Source organism: Cricetulus griseus, chromosome 9 (assembly GCF_003668045.3).
Source record: "Cricetulus griseus strain 17A/GY chromosome 9, alternate assembly CriGri-PICRH-1.0, whole genome shotgun sequence".
NCBI lineage: Eukaryota > Metazoa > Chordata > Mammalia > Rodentia > Cricetidae > Cricetulus > Cricetulus griseus.
The window spans coordinates 14955372-14969195 of NC_048602.1; the positions used below are offsets into that span (position 1 = coordinate 14955372).

At 40.3% G+C, this 13824-nt stretch overlaps 1 protein-coding gene and 1 pseudogene across 1 annotated transcript; both read right to left on the reverse strand.

Moving 5' to 3' along the window:
- Positions 1-1143: 1143 nt before the first annotated feature.
- LOC100774457 lies at positions 1144-3783 on the reverse strand (annotated as a pseudogene).
- Positions 2139-3328, reverse strand: LOC100769662 (inhibitor of growth protein 1-like). The gene has a single exon (XM_035449359.1). The coding sequence runs from the start codon at positions 3322-3324 to the stop codon at positions 2485-2487; it is 840 nt and encodes a 279-aa protein (XP_035305250.1). The 5' UTR covers positions 3325-3328; the 3' UTR covers positions 2139-2484.
- Positions 3784-13824: the final 10041 nt, after the last annotated feature.

Sequence of the window (13824 nt, forward strand, 5' to 3'; positions counted from 1 at the left end):
ATAAAGTCTTATTTTAGGGTTGGAATTATACATATATAACTCAGCATGTCAGCAACCATTTATATAATTTCAATGTAGGCAGCACCAACTTTGACCAAATCAAAGTCACTACCATGTATAAGCCATTCCTGGCCCAGTAGCAATACCAGCATGTTACTATAAATCTTTCTGCCAAAAGCCACCTGAGCCCCAACACCACATGTGAGCTTTACACCAGCTGCCTGCCCGAGTTAGGCCCAAATGAATACACAGAAACTTGTATTAGGTAGAATGCTGTTTGGCCAAAGACTAGGATTCTCATCTATTAGCTCAGTCTGAATTTCCTTAAATCTATATACTTTATGAGACATATCTTATCGGATGCCTTATTGGCGTCCCTCATTGCTGGTGGATCACATTGTGCTGCTGCAGCAGGAGCAGTGCGGAAATCAGGGGCCCTTCCTCTTTCTCCTTTGCTTAAATATGAGTCTCCTTGCTATGTCACTTCCTTCCTGGATCAGCACATCTCTACTACATTTCCCAGAGTCCTCTTTGACTCCTAGGCCTGTCTAACTTCCTGTCTCATTGGCCAAACAGTATTTTATTTAACAGTCAATAAGATGAACATACACAGTACGTTCCCCATCACCAGCATTTCCAATTTACTACCTTCACCATCAACAGAGCAGACAGACCTTTAGTTTTAGTTATTAATAGGAAGTCTTAAAGAAGATGCAGAACTCTATCCCAGTGACCACACATTATTGACAACACAGGCTACTTCTGGGGACCTTTATTGGGATCATAAAGATGAACAAAGGAAACATTAAAATGTCAGAGTATATGGCAGGTGAGGCAGAGGCTAGAAAAATGTTCACACACAAGGCCAATGCATTCCTGTTCAAACAGAAGTCTTGGTGACTGGATAAACAATTAAACAAACTCAACCAAATCAAAGGAAAATAGGGTTTCTTTTAAAACAGTTTCAAAAAGTAGACAGAACAGACTAAATGTGACAACTGGTGGGGCAGGTAAGTCCACAGCCTATTGTGATAAGTCATTCCAGCATCAATCAAGTTTCTTCTCATGTTTTCTCAAGATTATTTTTATCTTTTAATAGATGTGGTGACTTTAACAAGAATATAACAGATGGACAGGCAGGATTCAATCATTAGATTCAGGATCTGCCTGTGCCATGTAGGCATCCAACTCAGCATCCAGGTGTCCTTTATTTGTCGACATATAGGCATCCAATTGGTTGTCCAGCTGTTCTTTGGTCAGTACAGGGCAAGTGAGGGCACCTCTCCTTCGGCCACAACCTCGGCCTCTGCCTCCAAAGCCTCCTCTTCCTGGACATATCATAGCTGGACTTCTATCACCGATTCTGCCATGACCCATGGCTTCATGCCCTAGGCCCCCTCTCCCAGGATCTCCCCGACCTCAAACACCACCTTTTCTTTAGCCCATTCCCTTAGCTAAGCCTCTTCCACCTTGGAGCAGGTTTTGACCCTGGAGCACTATCCCACCCCTAATCAGGGTCCAGGTGGCACATGCCCCACGTAGTCCTGTAGTCCTCCTCAGGGCAAGCCTCTTTGGATTATGGGTGGGCCTCTTCCTCCAATTGCTCCACTAGCCAGGGTACCTATGGGTCGGCCTAAACGTACCTGGAGGTTACTCTTACCGAAGCGCTGCTTTGAGCTTTGCTTAAGTTTTTTTTTTTTTTTTTGGCCAAGTTTCATTTATTTCTTGACGTGACATCTATACAGCTCACACACACAGCAGGAGGCACACCTTGGCTTCACAAAAGCACCAGGCTGCACTTCCGGTTATAATACAGCAGGGGCAAGGTGGCTGGGAAATGTACATTTATACACTTCATATAAGTTAAAGGTGGCTACACTATGACCTAGGGTAGCAAAGGCAAGACTTGGACCCACTGCCTGGACCACTTGTGTCTGACCTATTAAAAATATACCCAGTCATTAAAAATGGCCAGTTGGTGAATATGCCATGTATAAAATATGTCATGTAAAATTACCCATTTACCATTTTAAAAAATAATAGTTAGACTTTAAACCTTTGACCAACTTGTCATGTGGATTTACATTATGGTAGCAAGAAGCACACTTGCTGTACTTCAGCAACCTGGCTAATTTTTGTTTTTTTGTAAACCATAACATTTTTGTTAAAACAGCCAAATCAAATCTCTTCTTTATACATCTGTTAGGTTACTTCCAAGTCACTCCCCAACCCCAAAAACCAGTCTGACACATGCTGACATGTTTAATTTGAACCTATATTTGTAGTTTCTAAAATGCCGATCTGCAGACTCAGTCTGGTTACAGGTACACCATGACGACACAGGCTGTTTCTGGCATCCCATGGAGAGGATCTGTTCCTAACATTCTCTAAAAATACGAATCTGACCATCCTCAGACTTCTGAAAAGGCAGCGACACCATAAATACACTTGCGGGTTCTGTTCTCTCGTGTGAATGTCCACAAACTACCTGTTGTAAGCCCTCTCTTTCTTGGACTTTTCCAGGGCTTTGTCCATTGTTTTCTCATTCTTCCCCCGACATTTGGGGCAGTACCACTTGCCCTTTGGTTTATGGTTGAGTCCCACACAAGAAAAGTGGAACCACTCGATGGGGCACTCATCGTTGTCACAGCCGATCATCTCTCCATAAGAGACCTGATTGCACAGACAGTACGTGGGCTCCTTGGGGTCGATGGGGAGGTCTGCAGGAGAGGCTTCCCTCTCTGCTTTGGCCTTGGAGCGTTTCTTCTTCTTTGAGGTTTTTGCTTTCTTTTCCTTGGGCATTCCTGAGGTGATGTCTTCATGGTCGTGATTATTAGATGCATTCTCTCGATTCTCAATGTTTCGCTGCCTCCGGGACCGCTTGTTATTCGGCTTGTCTGCCTGAGTGATTGCCTCACTCTTGGACTTGTCCTGGCCGGCCTTGCCGCTGCTGCTGGTGCTCTCACTGATGTCCTGGTGTGCTTCGAAGAGCTCCACATGACTGTCCACTTTCCTGGTTCGGTTCTCCACCAGCTCCACCATCTGACTTACAATCTGGATCTTCTCATCACCCAGCTCCTGGCTGCGGATCAGGGCCCTCTGGATGCAGTGCAGCAACCGCCTCTTCTGGGTGCCATCCATCTCACGCTTGAACTTCTCATAGGAGTCATCCAATTCTTTCAGGATCTCTTGGTATTTGGCGTCGATCTCCCGCATCAGCGAGATGTTCCTCTGCAGGTCGAAAGGCAGTGACTCCATGGAGTCCAGGTAATCCTCCACATAGTTCACCAGGTGGATCTGCTCCCCTTTGGCAGGACTCAACATGGTTCACCCCAGAGGTCCCCGGCGACTCGACAGCTTTCCGCTTCCTCCACCCCCCGCCCCCCTCAAACAGCACTGCAAAATGCAAAGCTCTCGCCCTTCTGCACCCCCCTCCCCCGCCACTTCGGCCGTGCAGGCCAGCTGCTACATCTGGGGCCCGCAGCGCTGCCTCCGGGGCCAGGGGGACTCCGTCACCACGGCCGAGGACAAGATTTGCTTAAGTTTTAATACTGCCTGGACAGAGGGTCTATTCTCCATATGCAGGGTCAGTTTTCTGTTTCTAGCACTGGCTACCTGCTGCTGCTGCTGCTGCTGCTGCTGCTGCTGCTGCTGCTGCTGCATCTAAGCCTGAATATTTACTGGCATCTGCTGTTTGTTCTTCAGCATATTAGTAAAGTGATCATTTAGAGACATCTTGGTGGTGCCTTTTAGCACAACTTTCAGCATGGACTTTGTAGCCATCTTGAAATCCTGAGAATCTAAGGAGTCAGACGCCAGGCCTCCTCCTGGGGAGGCCACCACTGCTGCTGCTAACCTGAGCTAACAGGGGCCTCTGGGGCTAACTAGATGCGCAGTTAGGTTAGATGCTCAAACAGTATGCTGCAAAGCTCACTCATCGTTGGCTGCTTATCTGGACAGCTGATCCTCCTGCTCCTCAGGCCTGCTCTTTCTGCGCCGCAAATTCCTGCTTGGTGTCCTTATGATATTATGGAGACCTAATACAGTCAAACAACCAGAGTTCCATCATTTCCATACACAAAATACTTCATCATAGTCCTACACAATTTACTCTTGACACAAGAAATATGCTAATGTCAGGGCAACAATACACGATTCATCAGGGTGAAAAATCCAGGATTGAGGAATGGAAGGCCTGAAATAGAAACCCCACGGTGTGAAGTATGTCAAGGGTATCTGTACACCCCTTGTAAATTGTGAAAGTTTTGTTTCTGGACTTCATTTTATTTTGGTTTTTCGAGACAGGGTTTCTCTGTGTAGCTTTGGAGTCTATCCTGGCACTCGCTCTGGAAATCAGGCTGCCTTCAAACTCAGAGACTCTGCCTCCCAAGTGCTGGAATTAAAGGCATGAGCCACCAACGCCTGGCCTGCACCTCAAATTTTAAGATTTCCCCTTGTCTCACATTCCAAAAGGCCACAGTTCAACACTTTCATAAGAAAATCATTAAAAGTGAATGTCCAATGTCCAGGAATTGGTGGCACATATCTTGAATCCCAGCACTCCAGAGGCAGAGCCAGGATGAGCTCTGTGAGATACAAGCCAGATTGACCTACAGAGCAAGTTCTGGGATAGGCTCTAAAGGAATACATAGAAAATGGATCTCAAAATATCAAAAAAAAGTAAAATGGAATGACCACCAAGCTTAGTTTCTTAGGAAAGCAAAGACATGTTCATATAGGAAGACAGCACATTCCTATCATTCAGGTTTTTAAAGGTTATATCCTTTATCAGAATGTGGAGCTGTGTGTCAGGAATTTCATCTGAGCTCTCAGAAGGCAGAGGTATGTTTATCTCTAGACAGAATAGTCTACTCTTCTACAGACCTAGTTCCAGGACAGCCAGAGCTGTTTCCAACATCCAAAACCAAACAAGTGAAAAATAACAAAAGAAAAAAATAAAAAAGAATGGTTACCCAATGACCACACTATATCTTTGGGATATCTTAGTAATTTTGGGCAGCTTTTCCAACAAATCACACTGACAAAAAAACACACTACTGCAGCCACCAAAAACGGGAATGGTACTATTCTCCAAACTTACCTCTTTCTAGGATGAATTTCAAGGTAATTCCAGGAAGCAATAAGAACGGATGTGTCTCCAAGTCTCTGCTTTGCTCTGCTCCAGTTAAGGTTCTCTGCAAGTTCACTTCCTTTTATACTGCCTGGCTTCAGAGTCAATCAATGATGCTCATGATTTGAGAATGAGATTCTCCACACCTCCTGTACCTGGGTGTGGCAATCAGGACTTTCTTCCTATTAATCACTAAGTGGAGCAGGAGGGTCTCCAGGGCCAGACAACTTAATTGCCTAGGAAGAATAAGAATGGCCTTTTGTATGTTAATAGATTGAGAAAACTAGAGGGAAAACAGTAAACTAACATGCTAACTAGGGATGGAAAAGCCCCTTTCCCCTCTGCTTGAATTGCAGATGGAATCCTACCCCAGCCTCAGCTCTGCATCTTTGTGTAAATCTTGATGATGCCATGGAAGGACAGCTTTCTTTTGCTTTTTTTTCTTCAAATGTTTATCTTGTAGCCTAGTCTGTTCACAATTTAATTAGGTGGATGACAATGATTTTGCACTCCAATTCTATCATTTCATACTACTCAGTCTTGGCTCCCACAGCTGTCTGGAATCCTTTTAGGTTTTCTGTCTGTTTTGTGTTTTTGTTGTTGTTGCTATTCTATGTTTTAAGATTTTGTTTCACTGTTTATCCCAGTCTGTACTGGAACTCCTATTGAGACCAGCTAGACCTCAAACACATAAAAACTTGCCCTAGGCCTTGAAGATCTGGGATGAAATACTTGTGCCCTCTAAGTGACCTTCTCCCAACATGCTAATTATTAGTTTCAATTGTGACACCTGATTTATGTGTTTATTTTTCTTCCCCAATTTCTGTTGTCTTCTATCAAAATACACTTAATCCCAACATACAAAGAACAGTGTCTACAATTTCTGAAGTCTAGTCTTCCAAAACAACAACACTAATTATTTTGACTGCTGAAATGTCAAGATGCTGTCCACCTGGGAGAATTTAAAATTTCACATAGTAGGAAAGACCTGTAAATTGTACAAATGGATTAGACAAAATGTGCAAAAATGATTGAAACTTCAATATAAATATTGCATGATTTATGTGCACTGGTATTCATTACTGTTTTTATATTGTATATTATAATAAATTAAATAAATGGAGTTATATGTCTGAAAATGATTGTTTTCATGAGAATAATAAACATATCAATGAGTGTCACTATTCACTGCCTTCCTGAGAATTTCAAGGGACACATTCAACCTAACAATTACAATTCATAGAGAAAGTCAGTGGCCTTTAATCTCAGCACAAAACTTTAATCCTGCTCAGGTCTTTCTTCAGAATACTATGTAAACATATGTAGATGGGTTTTTGTGAGCTTGAGCACAGCCTACACTACATAGGAATTCCTGTAGCTTATCCTAAAGAGACAGAAAGTCTCTTAAAACAACAGTAAGCAAACAAAACAAAACAAAACAAAACAAAACAAAACAGGTGCTTGAAGTATTGATGTAGTCCTGTAACCACAAAATTGAGGAGTAGAAGCCATAAGATTAGAGTGCAGTGTCATAAACAATTATTTGGTGACTTTGTGTGAATACTGGGCTGTCAGAAATCCTGTTTTACAAAACCAACAAAGTGAAAAACTGTTCTGTGCTGGGCAGTGGTGGTGCATGCCTTTAATCCCTGCACTTGGGAGGAAGATGCAGGTGTATCTCTGTGAGTTCTAGACCAGCATGATCTACAAGAGCTAGTTTGAAGACATCCTCCAAAGCCATGGAGAAACTCTGTCTTGAAAAACCAAAAAGGAAAATACAAAAAACTAATATGGAATAGAAAATGTAAACAAGCAATCTAGGAGTGCTCCTGTTTCCAACTGCTTTCCATTGCCCTTCTGGCAACCAGCTGAATACTGGTGACTTAGCATAGGTATCCTAACCTAGCAGGTCCATTCCAACCAGAGAAAGCTTGCATCCTAGACTCCTTCTCTGCCCACAGGTCTAGTGAGAGTTGACCTGTTTTGGGCCCTCCTCTGGTGCCCTGCTCACCAGGGACTGAGCACAAGAGATGCCATCCCAGCAAATCCAAGCACAAGCCAGTGACTGCCAACGCCCAGCAGATATTCCATCCTCCATACAAGGGAAGAGGAGAGCCATCAGAACATTAGACCTACATTCTACCATCCGAAGGCAACCTTGGTCTCTTAACCAATAGGAGAGGAAAAGACACTGGAAGAATGGATGGGAAAAGACAATATAAAAACACATTCAAAAACAGAAACACCTATGAGATAATCAAAGTCTAGGGACTCTACAACAGTGAGACCTGAGCATCCCAAAGCAGATGAAGCAGAAGACAATGACCTTAAAAACAACTTCTTGAAAAAGATGGGGTCCTCAAAGAGGATATGCAAGAAAAACTTAAAAAATCAAAGAAAAAAATATATGAATGAAATCAACATATTTCTTAAAGAAAGCCATGAAAAAACAATCAAACCAATGAAAGCAGTAATTCAAGACCTGGAAACTGAAATAGAGATAATGAAGAAAACACAAACTGAGGTACAGTTGGGATTAGAAAAGCTGGGTAAACAATCAGGATATTCTTATATTGAACAATCTCTGCATCATTGGGATGAATCCTAGTTAATCATGCTGGCTGTTTTTTTCTGATGTGTCTGTGGATTCAATTTGCCAGTGTTTTATTGAGTATTTTTGCATCAATGTTCATGAGGGAGATGGACATTTAGTTCTGTTTCTTGTGTCTGTGTGTGTCTTGGTTACCTAGGTTTTTGTGGCCTCGTAAGAAGAGTTTGGCAATGTTCCTTCTGTTCAGATTGTGTGAAAAAATTTGCAGTGCATTGGTATTAGCTCTTCTTTCAAATTCTGGTATAACTCTGAGCAGAAACCATCTGGTCATGGACTTTTTTTTGGTTGGAAGAGTTTGGATGACTGCTCCTATTTTGTTCATGCTTATATGACAATTTAAATTGTTTATCTCTTCCTGATTTAATTTTGGTAATGGATATTTATCCCAAAAATCATCTTTATACTTTAAATTTTCCAAATTTGTGGAGTACAAACTATCAAAGTATGACCAGATGATTCTCTGGATTTTCCCACTTTCTTTTGTTCTGTCCACCTTTTCATTTCTGGTTTTGTTAATTAGCATATTCTCTCTCTGTCTTCCATCACTTGTATTTTGTTGTGTATGCTTGCATCTGTAGTTGTTGATGATTTACTAAGCTTTTCTATTTCTAGCATTTCCTCAATTTGTGTTTTCCTTATTTTCTCTAAGTCAGTTTTATTGAACTGTTTGAATTTTTTCCTTCATCAGTTTGATTATTTTTTCTTGTGTTTCTTTAAGAGTATTTTTGGTTTTCTGCATTTTTTTTAGTTTAAATTTTCTTCCATTTCTTTAAGGGATTTTCTCATATCTTTTTTCAGGGACTCTATCATTTCCATGAGATTGTTTGTAGGGTTATTCTCTTCTGTTTCATATTTTTTGGGATGTTCATGGATTGCTGGTGTAGAGTCCCTAGAACTTGCTATATCATATTAGTCTTTCTGTTGTTAGATGTGTTCTTATACTGTTGCCTTACCATCCCTTCTTCTAGTGGGTTCAGAAGATATTTCTTCCTATCCTGTTGGGTATGGGTTCTAGGCTCTATCCTTCCCACCCCCTTTCTGCCATTGTGTGCCACAATGAAGCTGGCTGCTTTGTACTGCCTCCAGGTCCTTATGGGGGATTCAGTGCCAGGAAGGGTCTAGTGGTAGAACGTCACTGGATGCAAAGTGGGGAGGTGGGCTAGAACAGCCCCTGAGACTTACCTTTCTACCAGATGGTGGAAGGGCAGGACCGGAATCCATTTGATGGAATCTTAATACATATTTGATACTTCATGTCTCTGAGACTTAACTTTTTTCTTATAGAAAGAACAAAGCCTTCTTTCAGCACCTTAGTTTGTAGAACTAGCTAGGTTTTCCCCAAAAGCTATATGTTGCAAAGGAGATCTGCTATGATCTGCCCAGAAATTTTACATGCATTTCCCTTCAAAGTTCTTATGATTACAAGCACTTATGGAAGAAAAATATGGACAGAATAAAATGAGTTTATTTTTACAGTCCTGAAAACTCTTTCTGGGAGAGGCAAATTGTCTCCACATGTTGTCGTGAGATATATTACATTTGGTTACTTTCCACAGGAATAGGGTATGTGTTTTCATCATCATTATTGTTGCATCTTTCTGATTCAATTTTGAACAATGATTCTCTACCTTATTAAGGCTGCACCCCATTGATACAGTTCTTCCTGTTGTGCTGACACCCAAACATAAAATTATTTTTATTGAATCATCATAACTCTTATTTTGATAACTTTTAAATTGTAATATAATTACCTTATTTACAAGATATCTGATCTATGACTATTTTGTCAGGTCAAGAACCCTGCCAGGCTAGTGGTGTTGACCACAACATCTAGAGAACCATCACATTAAATATAGGGTTAAATACTTGGCAAAAATATGCATCATAAAGTAAATCTTTATTTATCTTTGAGTGTGTTTGATAAGTTTTGTTGTGTTTAGAAAAGTACTCATGTAGACAAGTGTGGCCTTGAATGAACTGGGTAGGAGAGAATGACTGAACTTCTGAATCTGCTGCCTGCACACCCAGGTGCAGTCATTGTAGAAGTGGAAGATGACTTCAGGGAATATCATCTTTATTCTGCCCTCTCACACTCACATGTACAGGTCTTGACACCCAACATTATGATAGGACCTTATTTGGAAGCATAAGGAATATTGTGGTTCTTATCCCAAATTCTGTAATCCCTAAAGCTAGCATCTCTAAAGATTAAAAAAAGTAAACAATCCCCTCAGCCAAAATCTAGGAATCTTTAATGTTCAAATCTGGAGAGCCTGAATCCACAAAATATAATTTCAATAGGAAAAAAAACCTGGAGAACATGCCATATGAAGAGGGATAAGAAAGCCAAATTCTGTTGAAGGGATCATCCATAAGGTGTGCCAACAAAAAAAATCTTCACTGTGAAAATGCGCAACTTCTGTTGATATCAATTTTAGTTGATGGATTTATGAACAGTATCTATACCTAGTATACAAATGGACTTTGGGATCACATTCCTCATGGAGGTCCTCTCTCTCTGACTATGCCCTCCCCCAAATAATATGACAGTATATGATGATTCCCCCATGGAAGTCCTCACCATCCTGGGGTCTGGATGAGGGGTGGGACAGGGGTGACAATGGAGAGCTTGGAAGGATGAGATGGAGAAGGAAATAGGATTGATGTGTAAAATAACATAGTTTCTATATATAACATATACATTAGGAAAAATAAATTGAAGTCTCCAGGTGATTTGCTCTAATGCTTCCCCCAAGCACCAGGTACACTGAGGAATATCATGATTCATCCACAAAAATTGTACTGGATACTTGTATACTTTTCATTCTACACAGGGAAATCACCAAGTCATACGTAGATCCCAACAAATCACTCAGCCAAAGCACACAATCCTGTTTCATAATATAGCTATTATTCCCTTTTTATTTCCTTATGATAGTTTCTTGAGTTTATCCATGAAAAACGTTTGCCTTTGTCATCAACTTCTCATTTCCGTGGGTCATCATTCATATAGCTACCATGACTTCCTAAATTTCTAGGGGTCCTTTGATTAAAACTATAAAGATAGTGAGGGAGCAATAATGAAGCTGATGTGGTGGCTCCTCAGAGTTACTTTTAGCAACTGAAGTTTTTATTCTTAGCTAGATTCCTGTCTACTCATATGAAGCACATTGGTGAACTTTAAGCAGCAAGCATCTGTAGGATGGAAGATGACTGAGAAGGCAATGCCCTTAAATACAAGCCTAAGACACGTGTTTGAAACCATAGCATGCTAGCAAAAGTCACTGGGAATGGCAGGTCAATGTCAGTAACACCTGTAAAGAATAAAGCTGGAGACTAGAGAGTGTTTAGAATCTGTGGGGTCTGACAGATTGGTATATAAAGCCAATTTTTCAATGTAAAACTCAAGAAGTGAAAACTAAGTCCTGTATTGTCCACTGGATATATGAATCTAAGGCAAAAATCAAAAATTCAGAAAATCACTCATACACACACAGGAAATACAAAATATACTAAAGAGGCATTTTCTTTGCATTTCCTTTTATTTATTTCATATACACCAGACAAAAATTATATAACAATTTTGGCTTTAGAAACATGGTAGTGAAGAAAAAATGACACATCTTCTTTACTGGCACATGACAATGGAATGTGACAACAGATGGAGCAATCCTGAAGAGACATGTCACATTCCAATTTCTGCTTGCTGTTAAGAGGCTACATGTTTCTTCATGTGCAGAAAGGACACCAAACCTGTATCCCACCCATCATGTGCCAATGAACTTTACACTGTTCATTCTGAAAAGTGGTAATTCCTCCTGTGCCTGTGGTATGTGGATGGCGGGCAGAAGCTTTGATTATACAGGGAGCAGTTGTAAGGCTTCAATCCTGTGAGAAACTTTTCATGAGCTAGCAGATTATTTTTATGTCTGAATGGCAATCCACATATATGGCATGTGGAAAGCATTTTTTGCTTGTTTATGAAAGAATCTACATTCAGGTCTGAAGGATTATGGAAGCCCTTTTGACACCTGGTACAGATAAACGACTTCTCCCTCTTGTGTCTTCTCTGGTGGGCTAAAAGCCTAGAGGGATATTTTAATGCTCTGGGGAATTTCTCACATTTGTAAGTCTTAGACTCTCTGTGGATTCTCTCTTGGTTACCCTTATGTTTGGATTTCACTTCATGGATCAGGCAGTCTTCAGACTGTTCTGGCCTGGAGATAATCTCTGGTTATACCTCCTCCACCAGGAAACCTACAGAAGAAGATGCCCTCTGAGACTCTTCATGGTACCTTGAGGTGACTTGATTTGATTTGTTGTAATCCTGAGATATTGCATCAGAAACATCCCCTTACTCAGGCTCAGAACCATTGTCATTTTGGATAATAAAAATGGAGTCTATATCATTTCCAGGACTCCTCCCACCACCATTTATTTACTAAGATTTAAGACATTATTGTAGCCATCTTCAATGTCTTTGTGTACTGTGGAAATAAAACAGTGTATTATACTGTGACCAAGACAGGCTCCCCACACAACACCACTCCTCTTTGCTAACTGATGCTCACCTGTTGTGAATAAAAAGTCTTGGGGTATCTGCAAGTGTGTTCTTGCATTTTCTTGTGTTGATGATGTTGCTGATTGCTATTCTTTCAGAAGGTTGTTGACTTCTTTTAAGGATACATTCTCAAAAATGAGGGCTTTCTGTCCCTGCATGTACACAGAAAACTATAAGCAGAATCAGATGACAATTATCAGTGAATCTGCATTTCATTCAATTGCATGGGATCACTGGACTATGGGTTACCTCATTTGTCTACCGCTCATTTCTAATGCTCTTATCTTGATACTCACAAGTTATGATCCCTCAATTAACTACTAAGTAAATATTCATAAGTTTTGCATCTCTGTTGGCAAGGAAAAGGTAAAGTTATGTTTCTATAATGTCTGCCTACAATATTATATTCAACTGATCCGTATATTGAGAGAGGAAACATAATGTTGGTCCAGACTGGACAATAGGATCTTTCCACTTACAATAAGGCCTTTCATTGTTCCAAGGATTTTCTCTCATTGCACCCAAGATATTGCTGCTATAACAAAGTTGTTTTACTAGTAAAAAGATACCAAGGCTTGATATGATTTGCACATTGGCAGTTAGAAATGCATATATACAATGTTTGAAAAATTTTACCACATTGCCAATTCTGTCAATGACATAGAATTATGAAAACGTACATACTGAAATATGATCTGATTTAATTACATCTGTATTAAATATTTCTTTTTTAAAATTTGCTTTGTAACAGCCTTACTCATCAAGAAAATTCATATTGGTGTGACTGTGTTGAATATGAATTTGAGAGTCTAATTTCAAGATAAGAATTTATATTCTAAAATTCTGGGGGGGGGGTTGGTAGTGTATCTTAGAATGTGTGCCTTGTAGCCTAGCCTGTTCACATACTCCCTAATTAAGAATGACCTGGAACTACAATCCTATAACTTCCTTATTCCCAGTGCTAGGGTCCCAGACCTGCCTCACTACATTAAGCATCCTTTTTCTTTGCCTGTTTTTTGTTTGTTTGTTAGTTTGTTTTCATGGTGTTGCTCTTCTCTTTTTAGACCCCCCCAAAAAAGCCCTGAATGTGCTATAACTAATAGATAGTCCAGGTTGACCTAAAAGTGACATAAATTTGACTTTGAATTCTTAATTTGGGATTAATAGCCTGTGCTATAAGGAGTGAATTTCTCCAAATGTTCTAATTGGTAGATTCCATTGTTTCCCCTGAAATTTATACATTGAGACCTTATGCCCTTAGGTTGAGGTCTTATATTAAAATGATCTTACTCACAACAGAAGAGACAGAATCCAAATTCCATCATATCCAAGACTCCTAGAAGCACAGTGACTAAAATTTCTTAAGTCTAAAGTCTTCTAAATCCACATCCAAAACATATGAATGTTGAAGCCTCAAGATGAAAAGCTGCCATGAGAGAAAAAAAAAGGTCATGTGAAAAGGAAAGAATTCCAAATATAGCAAATGGATTCTCTAAAAGGTACAAAATTTTAATCTTCAGT

Coding starts and splice junctions, on each gene's coding strand:
- LOC100769662 (XM_035449359.1), bottom strand. CDS start 3,324: ATGTTGAGTCCTGCCAAAGGGGAGCAGATCCACCTGGTGAACTATGTG.